At 38.7% G+C, this 13,438-nt stretch overlaps 1 protein-coding gene across 1 annotated transcript in view; it reads right to left on the reverse strand.

The window, feature by feature from the left end:
* rab3gap2 (RAB3 GTPase activating protein subunit 2 (non-catalytic)) overlaps positions 1-13,438 on the reverse strand; it is a 33,351-nt gene that overhangs the window by 1,472 nt on the left and 18,441 nt on the right. The window contains exons 20-34 of the mRNA XM_061895671.1: positions 12,817-13,030; positions 12,477-12,574; positions 12,302-12,410; positions 10,883-11,043; positions 10,499-10,673; positions 10,258-10,425; positions 6,167-6,273; positions 5,970-6,036; positions 5,823-5,893; positions 5,720-5,755; positions 5,577-5,651; positions 5,098-5,313; positions 4,327-4,416; positions 2,073-2,297; positions 1,846-2,010 (exon numbers count right to left, since the gene is read on the reverse strand). Of these exons, the coding sequence (XP_061751655.1) occupies positions 1,846-2,010; positions 2,073-2,297; positions 4,327-4,416; positions 5,098-5,313; positions 5,577-5,651; positions 5,720-5,755; positions 5,823-5,893; positions 5,970-6,036; positions 6,167-6,273; positions 10,258-10,425; positions 10,499-10,673; positions 10,883-11,043; positions 12,302-12,410; positions 12,477-12,574; positions 12,817-13,030 (1,977 nt within the window). The remainder of the gene's footprint in view (positions 1-1,845; positions 2,011-2,072; positions 2,298-4,326; positions 4,417-5,097; positions 5,314-5,576; positions 5,652-5,719; positions 5,756-5,822; positions 5,894-5,969; positions 6,037-6,166; positions 6,274-10,257; positions 10,426-10,498; positions 10,674-10,882; positions 11,044-12,301; positions 12,411-12,476; positions 12,575-12,816; positions 13,031-13,438) is intronic.

Below are 13,438 nucleotides of genomic sequence, written 5' to 3' on the forward strand. Positions count from 1 at the left end.
TAAACATCAATACTACATTATTATTGGCCACAAGAGGAGACCAAACCAATCAGAACATGCTGTTTAGTATCAGAGCCACTGATTGGCTCAGCCTTAGCCAGCCAACCAAAAACCAGTGAAGTTGGTAAGTTGTGTAAATTGTAAATAAAAACAGAATACAATTATTTGCAAATCCTTTTCAACTTATATTCAATTGAATAGACTGTAAAGACAATATATTTAATGTTCAAACTGAGAAAAGTATTGATTTTGCAAATAATCATTAACTTAGAATTTAATGGCAGCAACACAAAAAAAAGTTGGCACAGGGGCATTTTACCACTGTGTTACGTGGCCTCTCCTTTTAACAACACTCAATAAACGTTTGGGAACTGTGGAGACCAATTTTTGAAGCTTTTCAGCTGGAACGCTTTCCCATTCTTGCTTGATGTACAGCTTATGTTGTCAGACAGGGGTTTCCTTTGTCGTATTTTAGGCTTCATAATGTGCCACACATTTTCAATGGAAGACAGGTCTGGACTACAGGTAGGCCAGTTTCGTAGCCGCGTAACACGTGCAGAATATGGTTTGGCATTGTCTTGCTGAAAAAAGCAGGGGCATCCATTAAGAAGCCATTGCTTGGAAGCCTTAGATGACAACATATGTTGCTCCAAAAGCTGTATCTACCTTTCAGCATTAATGGTGCCTTCACAGATGTGTAAGTTCCCCATGCCTTGGGCACTAATACACCCCATACCATCACAGATGCTGGCTTTTGAACTTTGCGTCTAGCTAAAAATCCAGATGGTTCTTTTCATCTTTGGTGCGGAGGAGACAATATCCACAGTTTCCAAAAACAACTAGAAATGTGGACTCGTCAGACCACAGAACACTTTGCATCAGTCCATCTTAGATGAGTTCGGGCCCAGCGAAGCCGGCAGCGATTCTGGGTGTTGTTGATAAATGGCTTTGCTTTGCATAGTAGAGTTTTAACTTGTACTTACAGATGTAGCGACCAACTGTAGTTACTAACAGTGATTTTCTGAAGTGTTCCTGAGCCCCTGTGGTCATATCCTTTACACACTGATGTCGCTCTTTGATGCAGTACCGCCTGAGGGATCGTATATCATCACATACGTGCAGTGATTTCTGCAGATCCTCTGAACCGTTTGATGATACTACGGACCGTAGATGGTGAAATCCCTAAATTCCTTGCAATAGCTCATTGAGAAATGTTGTTCTTAAACTGTTGGACAATTTGCTCACGCATTTGTTCACAAAGTGATTACTGAGCATTTCATGGAAGCTGCTTCTATACCAAATCATAGCACCCACCTGTTCTCAATTAGCCTGTTCACCTGTGGGATGTTCCAAATAAGTGTTTGATGAGCATTCCTCAACTTTCTCAGCCAGTTTTTTTTAAACATGTTAGAGGCATTAAATTCCAAATGAGCTAATATTTGCAAAAACAAAAGTGTGTTCAATTGAATATAGGTTGAAAAGGATTTGCAAATCTTTGTATTCTGTTTTTATTTACAATTTACACAACGTGCCAACTTCACAGGATTTGGATTTTGTAGATGAAAAACATGTAAAGATGACTAGAGGGTGTTATTTCATGTCTAGAGGCTTCTCATAATGTTGAAAATGTATTTTAGGAGGTCTTAAATCTTATAGACATTCAATAGTCATTCCTACATCTCAGAAAATGTGTTATCACGGTCATATCTGGAACCAATCAACAGCGATAAACAAGACTGTAAATTTTAACTGTAAAATTCTGGCAACAAGTTAAATCTAAAAAAAAATAAATGTTGAGAGTGTAGATAAGCACGCGTGTTAAACAAAGAGTAGAGTCGTCCTCACCATAGCCTTGAGCCACGTACAGAGTGTGGGAGGCAATCGGGCCAGCAGCTCCATAGCGGGCTGCGTCTGGTTCTGACTGTGCAGCAGTGAGTAGCTCAGCCTCTGTCCTGTAATCACCAGCAGCTGCGAGCCGAGCACGTCCTTGTCCTCCACCTCTAACATCACCTGGGAGACAGAGACACCAAGTCACTACCGCCTCACACTGCATTATAGTCCTGTGTCCCGACCTCCTCGGCCTGCAGGTCCAGGCCCTGATTGTACAGCTGGCACACCAGGTGTCGTCTCAGGACGTCAGGGTTGACCTGCAGCAGGTTGCCTAACTCCAAGCACAGCGAGGGCCACCAGGCAGCTTTGGGGCCACTAACGGGCACCGGGGGCGGCCTGCTGCCAGTGGCGGAGTTTGGCGCGTCGTCTATACTTTGCACCCAGGAGGTCAGCACTCGCAGAAGGAACTGAGGCAGATGTAAAAGAAAATAAGATTAATTATTGAACAGTACATGCAACAATTGGGAAAATAGATAAAGTGTTCATTGCACACAGGGTGCACTGTAGGGGAGAGGAGAGTGACGACAAGTTAAGGACCAATTCACATGAGGACGTTTGCTTGTCCCATCACTTTTATTCTGCTCTGAGGATTATCTCCATTCTTAGTTCAGGTTGTTCTGATGACTCATTTTGTGCAAGATGAGGAGCGATCGCATTACTTTAAGCACACAAATGCAGGTGTGGGTGAACAAGCGCATTGTGGCAAATCTTTTTCTATTTCTGTCCAAAAATGTGTCAAAGTAAAGAGCGATCGCATTGTCATTCAACTGCTTCTGAGTGCCTGAAAGTCGCCTTATAAAATGCATGTATTATTATTCTCATGACTGTTTTTCTCTGCCATTCAATATGTAAACTATACAAAAAAAGACATCATAAATACATAATGAATATAGGCGTGAATGATAAATATTAAAATTGAATCAAATTAAGGATTTCTAAGACTACCTACATCCTTATCCAAATTTAAAATGGGTTCGTTCCACCTGAATAGCACAAACCTAGCATGGAACACTTAACTCAACATAGACGTCACAACATCATCAAAGCTCACCTTTAAGCATTCAAACAAAGCACCAACATTTTGGAACAAAGATGAGGTGACAGAAGAAAGATACAAATATAACTTTCTTTAGAAACTGCGTGTGAATGCTCCAATGCTGAAGCTAAACTGAAATGCTGATGGAATGTAGAATGAGTGTAAAAATAGTTTGAATGTAGAAATGACTTAAATGGGTTAATTGAAGGAATCGTCTGAATGTTGACGAGCTGACGCTGAACTGATATGCCATTGGACTGTAGAAATGGTTTGAAGGTTAAAATAGTTAAAGTTAAACATGGTTTGAAGGGTGAAAAGCAGAAGTTGGACTGAAATGTATGTAGTATGAATCTTGAAATGTTAACTGTCCGTATAGCCAGATGGGTTATAAAGAGGGTACAAAGTAATAGAGCAATACAAGAGCCCAAGAAAATAGTGGAACATTTTTGTGGTGGGGCCGAAAGTGATATTTTTTCCCAGAATGGACCTCAAATCCCTAGTGACACACATGCTGCAAACCAAAGTCCTAATAAAATCATCAGCTTGTAAAGTAGGAGTGGCTCGATACAACTTTTTAACTCTCGATACGATACCAATATTGGAGCTTTGAGTGTTGGACGATATCGATATTACTCTGATATGATATCAGCAGGAATCACACTTGAAATATTTTGTAGTGTGGAATGTATTTTTCAGAAAAGGTTTGATCAATTAAAATTAGTCAAACAAAGCACACAAATACTAACCTTAGGGCATAAAAGTACATGTTTTTGTTGTTTTGTAGTGTGAAAAACACTAATCTTATGATGGATGTATGCTTGTGGCCACAAAAAATATTAAATGAAGCTCATAAAGCTTTAAGTTTAATGATACAGAAACAATTTTTACTGGATTTTATCTAATATGCTACTTCCTTGGAGACTTCATATGTGTAAGTAATATGCAACTGTAATTATTTCATATTTGTTTATATTCACAAATGTTTTAGACTGCAATACTGTTAAATCAAGGACTCTAATTACGTATCTCTAGATTGTGTGCTATTTTGTGCCTAACTGTTGTGTAGCTGATAGCTCCTTGGAGCCTATAGCTCACCATGTTTACCGTTTGTAAATGACTTCACTAAAATGCAAGAAAAGGTCAAATTTGCAAGTTTATTGGCGGTCATTCAAATGTTACCTTTACACCAGTACCACTGCTTGTATTGAAGCTTGTATCTAGGATTTCAGATGCCAGACGATACAATCAGATTTTTTGCTGATATTGGACCGATATCAATATAGGAGTGGGACAACCCTACCCTGTAGCTTATGTGTGGTCCAACACACCCATTGTTTTACATCAGTAGCGTCTCTACTGTCCACTTAACAAAGTCGCTTCCATGATTCTTTGAGTCTCACCTCTTGTCGTAACAATACCAAACTTGGGTCCATGACTCCACTAGGCATCAGCTGAATGGTGGTCAGATCTCGGAAGAAAGCGTTTTTACCCTGTAGGAAGAATACCACATACCAATTTGTAGGGGTGTCAAAAATGTATTTGTAACATTTCTTAATCAATAAAAAAAAAACTAAAATCGATTAAAAAAAATAAAATAAAAATTATAATAATAAAAAATACATATATATATATATATATATATGTATATATATATATATATATATATATATATATATATATATATATATATATATACATATATATATATATACATATATATATTTTTTTTTTTTTATTCAATCTACCCAGTCCAGGCACTCGGGAAAATCCTATCATTGATGTAGATGCCCATATCTGCTGTACAGATTTACTTTTACAAAAGAGAAGTGTTGGATACTTCTCTTATTGCCTTATTTGTATTTGACTTTATTAAATGTTTGGAAAGCATTTTATTAAACAAACCAGTTTTCTTTTAAGTAATATAGAAATGTATCACATCTCTTTATGTATTTTATGGAGGAATGTAGTTAATCGAAGAACTGGCATCCAAAGTTACTAAAAAAGTAACGATTTTGAATCGACAATCGTTTTGAGTCGAGTATCGATTTTCAATCAAATCGTTACCCCCAAGAATCAAATCATGTGGTGCCTAAATATTCACAGCCTTTCCAACTTGTGGTTTTCATGCCTGAGCCTTTAAACAACCTGGATAAAAAAAAATTATGTCTCACCTTGCTGTCAAAGAGACTGAGAGGTTTCACTTTCAGGCTGAACGTCATGGCGGCATGTAGCAGTGATGCTAACAAACAGTGGTGCTGCACCAGAGGATAGTGAACACCTTTCTGCTCCAGGGCCAGGTCAGCTATCGAGGCAGGGCCCTCAGCTCCACACCACATCTCTTCTACGGACAGCTCGGGAGCAGGAACCTCCGCCACGGCGGAGTCCACCTGGAGGGGAGAATAACAGCGACTATTATATTGTGAACTCCATCAACTTAGAGCATGCTAGCAAGTTCGCAGCAACGAACGTGGTGTGAAAACTACTGTTTCAAAACCAACACAGCACACGCAGCTTCATTCATTGCTCATGCTTCTTTGCAGATGGACGTGAGCCACTGGCCATTCTTCATGCCATGTCCAGGACTCTCCTTACTTACACAGTGGTTGATAAAAGACAAAGGGCACTGATTCTTAAGCAAGAGTCCAGTCACCTCCATTAGGATCTGCAGCAGCTGGACACAGCAGCCCAGGAAGGAGGTCAACGCCTTGTCTCCCATTCCTACATCCTGCACACACAAACCCATTTCAACAAAGCTTCACTGGTATGAGAACATAAATCTTTTAAGAGCGTTACCCGTCGGCATAGGCGATCCTTTGGTGCTTTGCCCACCTGGAAAGGCCAACAAGAACAATGACATATGCTTGTGTGAGGGATTACTGTAAAAATGCTGTGATACCTTTTCAACCAGGAAGGCTGCTGCTGAGAAACGTTTGACAATAAACGTACTCCACATCATTGTGCAAATACCTGTAAGGAAGAAGACATTTCACTTAAGACAGGAAGTGATTGCACGCCATTCACTGTGTCGGACACATCAGCACACCTAGTTGGATATGTGGACTGGAGACAAGCTTCAGATGTTCCACAGCCTGACACAAGTGTTCACCTTCCTAGAACACAATCAGGACATTAATAAATAATATGTTTGCCCATGCCTTGATAGTGTGTGTGTCTGTGTGTGTGTGTGTGTGTGTGTGTGTGTGTGTGTGTGTGTGTGTGTGTGCGTGTGTGTGCGTGTACCTCGGGATCTTTGTTCCACTGCACCACATACTCCCAGCAGCAATGAGCGAAGAGCAGGTTGGCGGAAAGAGAGTGTGGGAAGCGCTTGCACACTGCCAACAACAGCTCTGCAACCAACATCACACAACATGTGTTAGGTTTGATTAGAAAAACACCCTTATGGATTGTACTTAGCATGTAATACAAATCCGAAATATCCTCTACAATTAACAGAAACGGGGTCTCTTATGCCAGGAGTCTTCAATTTTTTCCAGCCAAGGGACCCCCCAAACTGATGGAGCGAAGGAGAAGGGGTAGCCCTACTTATATACCTTATAAAATTATGATTGGATTTTTCGAAAGGCCTTAGTGGCCACGTGCGTGGACAGCACCTATTAGCTCTTATTTCCAAAATTGTGTACACTACTGAATTGGGGTCTTATGCCGACATATGGACGCTCATACTGCTGTCTGGTGGTGTCAGAAGAGTATAACATACTGTACAATGGAAAATGGAAAAAAAAAGTGTAAAAATAAAAATTTGCATGTCACTACACGTTTGTGTACTTATGGACTAAGTACATCATATCAAAAGATGATTTTTAGTTTTTATTCCAATTAGGGTCCAATAAGCCCAAATAGCAAAGAGAAATAAAAAAAGAATGTAAACAAACAGCTTGGGCCTTAAGAGGTTAAACTGGTCCTAAAGGTACCTAACAATATTCAAATAATAAAAGTATTGCGCAGCTAATCGCCAGCTGGAAACTAGCACTCTAATCGCTAGCCGGAAACTAGCATGTTAATCGCTAGCTGCCAATTAGCACCCTACTCATGAGCTGACGCCAAGTTAGGGAGCCCCTAGACCCCCAAAAAGGCCTAATGATGCCACTGGTTTGAACTATGACATAACATGTAAATATTGTGGGCTTTCTGATCATGGAGTGTTGTGACACCTACTGTGCTTCGGGGTTATCACTTTAGTAAGACTGGCATGTGTGTAGAACGCTGGATCCAACAATGGATGGATGGGAGTGTTTACATGTAAGAGGGAGTTGGTTTACAATAACATAATCTACAAATGTTACTCCCAATTTTTAAAAAGTCAAAAACTTTTTGAACCTTTTTTAACATAAAATTATTGGGAGACATTACAAGCTGCAACATATATTAAGGTTTTTGCATGTGTTTTAAAGTGCTAGATTCAACCAAATCAAATGATTAATTAGTTCTTTAGTGCATGTAAGCATACTGAGTGTGTGTATGTGGGGTGGTGATGTTAGATTTAGGGTAACAAATTATTGTATGGGTCACCACAAGCATGGGCCTCGCCTGTGCTCCAACAAAAACATTTTAGTTGATGACAGCAATGTTTTTTAACCAATCTTTGTCACATTTTGAAGGGGTCATATCATGTTTTGACTCTACATTTAAAACACTTCCTTGTGCTCTACATCAGTGATCCCCAACCACCGGGCTCGATTGGTACCAGGCCGCAGAATAATTTTTTAATCTATTTTTATTATTTTAATTTTTTATTTTATCTTTTTTATTAAATCAACATAAAAAACACAAGATACACTTACAATTAGTGCACCAACCCAAAAAAACTTAATTTTTCATGACAAAAACCTCCCTTTTACATGACAAAGAAAAATGTGTACTCGTCAGACCACAGAACACTTTTCCACTTTGCATCAGTCTAAGTTAGATGAGCTCGGCCCAGCGAAGCTGGCGGCGTTCCTGGGTGTTGTTGATAAATGGCTTTCACTTTGCATAGTAGTTTTAACTTGCACTTACAGATGTAGCGACCAACTGTAGTTACTGACAGTGGTTTTATGAAGTGTTTCTGAGCCCATATGGTGATATCCTTTACACACTGACGTCAGTTTTTGATGCAGTAACACCTGAGGGATCAAAGGTCCGTAATATCATCGCTTACGTGCAGTGATTTCTCCAGATTCACTGAACCTTTTGATGATTTTACGGACCGTAGATGGTAAAATACCTAAATTCATTGCAATAGCTCGTTGAGAAATGTTGTTCTAAAACTTTACGACAATTTGCTTACAAATTGGTGACCCTCGCTCCATCCTTGTTTGTAAATTACTCAACATTTCATGGAAGCTAATTTTATCCCCAATCATGGCACCCACCTGTTCCCAATTAGCCTGCACAACTGTGGGATGTTCCAAATAAGTGTTTGATGAGCATTCCTCAACTTTATCAGTATTTATTGCCACCTCTCCCAACGTCTTTGTCACGTGTTGCTGGCATCAAATTTTAAAGTTAACGATTATTTGCAAAAAAAAAATGTTTAGCAGTTTTAACACCAAATATGTTGTCTTTGTAGCATATTCAACTGAATATGGGTTGAAAATGATTTGCAAATCATTGTATTCCGTTTATATTTACAGCTATCACAATTTCCCAACTCATATGGAAACGAGGTTTGTAGAACAATACATAATGTTGGCTATCGAGAACATTCAAACTCCTTATTTATTGAATCAAAATGATTGAAATTCAAAAATCTGGTGCAGTTCCAAACCGTTAAAACTATGTACAAAGCAAAATGAGGGTAATAAATTATAATTTTGGACATTCTGTGCATTTTTTTTCACGTTTAATGCGCCATCGGGTGCTTGTTAAACAGGCTGCTGGTCACTAAAAACTGCATGAAAGTAACAGCAAAGTACGTCAAATACGGCTGCAAATTTATACTTTGATGAAAAAAAACATGATTAATTGTAAGTTTATGTGCTGGAGTATGTTTACAGCTATATTTGGACATATTACTTTGGTTTATTTCATCAGGAAAACTAACATCGAAGTGACAGCAATTGCATGCTTCCGGACAAAGCCGCATACGTTCTTGGTAGCAGAACTGGCGCATGTGGTATAGTTGGCCAGTCTCTTTATAACGCTCTGCATGGCGTTTATTAACAGCACCATCGTGTAAAGTAATTTTCTGAAAAAATATAGCACAGGCAACGCAGTCACCAAACAGTCACTCTTCTTCTGGTAGCATTGGTTAATGAGTAGAGATTTAGGACCGAATTTACAAAGATCTAAATACCACGTGGTAAAGTCTATAAAATAGAGTGTACCATTAGTGGCCGTGTTGCGTGTGATTTACTAAGACTGTGTGTGCAATAGTAAAGTGGTGCAGACCGCCTTATTTAAATGAGATTTTGGCGTGTATCAATTGGGCATCACCATGGAGACACTTTCATTTACTGCACATTCATGTTATCATGCTCCTAGCTGCAGCATTTTGCTTTGTTTTCAAACAAGCAGGAGACATCTCCTACTTATTTGGGTCATTTTAGAAGCAGTCCTGCAGTGCATCTACAATCAAAACCCTTTTTATTTAATTTTTTTAACGTTGAAGGTCGGCTCACTAGTGAATGTCTACAATTACTCAGCTCAAAAAGCCAAGAATGCATACTTTTAAGAAGTTTTTCTATATATAAGAAATATTTTAATAATATATATTCTATGTGGAAAAAACAAACATCATTAAAAAAACACTAAAAGACACTGAAGCGCATCAACTGAATTTGTTTTAATCAGCCTTTTAAGTCGTCTAGCAGCTTTTATTTTACATCCCTGAATAGACGATATGTCTAATATTTTTTATTTCAGACCGTCCAAAATGTTGAGACACACACATAGGATGGAGGATTCTTGCCTGTCTGTGCTGCGTGAGAACTGATCCTGCTGCCGTGTGTGGAACTGTCAGTCTGATTCTCACAGGTGCTAAATAAAATGCAAAATAGTGTTCGGAAAATGGTGATGAGTGTTTATAAATCACATTGCGCATGGTAAATAAAACTATTTGCATCTTCTCATAGTATTGTGGCCATTTTGATAATTAGCATATATTTTGCATATTAATGAAGACAGATGCAAAGTGGATTCCACGCCTTATTTTGCTCACTTATAGACCACTTTGCACACATTTAGTAGATCAGCCTTGCTTGTGCTATCAAGTTTGGAAATGGTTTTGTACACGCAAACTTTAAGTAAGTCAGGCCCTTATGCACACAAACAAATACATACATCACAATTAGCCCACATCCATCTCCAGTGTGTGACAGTTTAAACCTGACCTGATATTCTGTCGGCATCCTTTTGACTTGTCTCTACCTCTTTTACGCTTTCCCCTGCATCATCTTCAGTTTTGTCATTGTTTTCTCCCTTCTGAAGAATCGCCTTTAGCTGTTTGGGGCCCAGGTTGTGCCTGAACACCCACTTGGAGACGTTGTCGGTAACGCCTCCTTAAGTGATCATTGAGTTCCAATATTAGTAGACAGCATGCAGAATATGGATAAATCAAAGAAAGACATTTACCTGTGCCTCCCTCCATCAGAATTTTTACTGAACACTGGGCTGCAGCGGCCCCTGCTGATCCAACCGTTGGCAGCAGTAGGAGGAGCGTCTGCAGCACCACAACGTCTTCCAACTGACGAACACATACCAACCAGTGCTCCAGCTCCAGTGACACCGCTTCCCAGTCGGACTGTAACTGTCATACAACACACAGCAAAAACAATACTTTCACATATTTGCTAAATAACGTCATACTTTGTAAAGCATTATTAATAAACGCTATGCTGTAATGCCCTATTAGGCAAGGAAAAATAGAAACAGGGTCTCAGAGTCCAAAATTAATTCCTTATTAACACAACACTTGCTTTTTTGAATTCCCAGTGCATGGATGATGGACACTCTTACCTTGCTGTCTGCTCTGCTGGTGATGTTGGCTTTGGCAGCACGATGAGCGACGAAAGCAGCTAGTAGAGCAGCTGCAGAGTTGTGTGACTGCACCAATGTGTTGCGTGCCTGCTGCCACCAGGGGGAGACAGACTGGGGGTCCCATGACCCTTCTATAGCACCTGAGTAGAAATGAAGGCAAGAGGGAGTGGAAGTCTAGTATCTTTGGTTACAGTGAAACGGACTAACTTGGATTTTCCTGAAATTGAATACCTAAAACTTCACTTCTCAAAACAACTGTCGCTGTAACACGTGATCAGATGGCAGTAAGCTGTGACGCTGTGCGGAAGCGGCGACTTATATGTATTTAATTTGAAAAACGGGAATAAATCCTGGGTCGAGACTGTTTTGTCTCTGATACGTCATTACAGGTTGTCCTAAGTTTAGATGTTCTGTTTATGACATTTTGTAGATTAGAATGTGCTTAAATAAATGAAAGAAAAATGTAATCGTGGTCTGCAAACAAGAGATTTGTTGAATAATTTGCTTGTTAGAGCCAGCATAGCAGAAGGATACAATAGATTCGAGTGCAACAGCTAGACCTAGTAAAATTACAGTAAAGTTACTAAACTTGTTTAGCTAAGTTTGCTTCAAACTTAGCTAAACAATTAAATAACAAGCAGTCAAATCGACATGCAATAACTTTAACTAGATCTTCTGTTGTGTACATATATACTGATACAAAGATACGCACACAACTGTTTGGCTTGATGCCAAATATTAGCTGAGTCCAAACCGCCCATGCAAAGTAAAGTAATGCAAGAGAAATGACTGAATTTTGTAACAAATTCCTACAATTTGTGTTTCATCTTTAGCATTGTGTGTTTTTCCTGCTACATAGGTTATCTGTGAACAATAACTTTTAGCCACAGTATTGTTTTTAGTATTTACTAATGATTTCATTTTTCTTAAAGCACAGGCAAGAGTAGCAACAATAAATCATGAAGCAAAACGTAAATTAGGCTTTCTATTATATTGTAACCTAATCCTATAAATTGTTCTTTGCTTGCAACAAGACAAGCCAAATGTGTTTGATGCCTTTTAATTTTTATTTCAATCTTCTAAAATTGTTCTTTGAGTCCAATAAAAACACGTTAAACATTTCATAGGATTATTTGAATCTTCTAAAATTGTTCTTTGAGTCCAATAAAAAAACATATGTTAAACGTATCGTAGGATTTTTTTTATTAAAATGAAGCCCAATTTTTGTTGTTGTTGTTGTTGTTGTCCACTTTATTTTAACAAGTATCAAAAAGTATCAAAATACATTTTGGTAGCGGCCCCAAAATATTGGTGGTATCGGGACAACCGTAGTTTTAACTTCTCTATGTGACAGGCAAATGCTAGCTTGCGTTTGATGAATCTGACAAAATTACACACCTCCCATGTTGCTGATGAGGATTAGTAGTGTGTGAAGGTTTTTAACACACTGTTCTGTGTTCTGAAGAACCTCCTTCTCTCTTTGCAGCCACACGCTCAGCAACAAACCCTGAAGAAAAACAGTTTTTAGACCTCAACGAAAAAAAAAAGAAGATGTTTGGATGTATTGTCTTACCAGTAGCTGCTGCGGACTAATGCGAGCCTGCTGCAGTTTGTCACAGATATTTTGCGGTAGGCTTTTACCACACAGGCAAGCCCAGAAAACAAAGCTCCCTACACAGAACACATTAAAGTGAACCCACGATCTTTCCTTCAGTCCTGTTGACCATAAAACTGCTGATTTGCATATTAATGAAATTATGAAATTATACTATCAACCCCCAGCAGGATTATTAATTGTGGTAATGAAAGCTATTAGAGATTCTAATAAATATTAATAAACAAATTAATAAAATAAAATAAAAATAGGGAGTTATTGTCAAATTAGAAAGGGCAATGCAAAGAGAAGTAACTACCTAACTGATTCCATTCGGTTTCAGATCGGCGGATGAGCTTCAACTGTCCATCCTCTGTGCATTCAATCTGGGAGAGAAAGGCCTGGGCAGACAGGGGTGTGTCTGGTGCGTCTTGGACAAAGGACACGCTGGGTCTCGAAGTGAGTTTGGCGTAGCGTTGTAAGACAGGACTCACGCGGGTCAATTCCCCCTCTATGCCATCAAGGGAGCCCACCTGGTAAAGAAACAATTCAAATAATGTACATGACATAAATTAAAAACAACACATTCTTTATCGTAATTTTAGTGATCAGTGAGGGTGTCCAATATATAACCTATATTGTAGCTTACTAGCCTAGAGTATTGGCCGATACAAATGTTCATATTAGATATTGATATTAGCACAAATCATAGATTAACTACTTTTATTATTTTGTAGTGTGGAATGTTGGAATGATCAAGTGAAATGACTCAAACAGAGAACAATGGTAGTTACGAACCTAATTAATATTAACCATCTGGAATTGATTTATGTTGTCTTTAAAGGGGAACCACACTTTTTAAATTGTTTTGCCTACTGTTCGCAATACTTATGAAACAAGAAGACCAAATGATTGTTTTGCATTCGAATTTGTAATAATCG

This window comes from Nerophis ophidion, linkage group LG03 (genome assembly GCF_033978795.1).
Source record: "Nerophis ophidion isolate RoL-2023_Sa linkage group LG03, RoL_Noph_v1.0, whole genome shotgun sequence".
Lineage (NCBI taxonomy): Eukaryota > Metazoa > Chordata > Actinopteri > Syngnathiformes > Syngnathidae > Nerophis > Nerophis ophidion.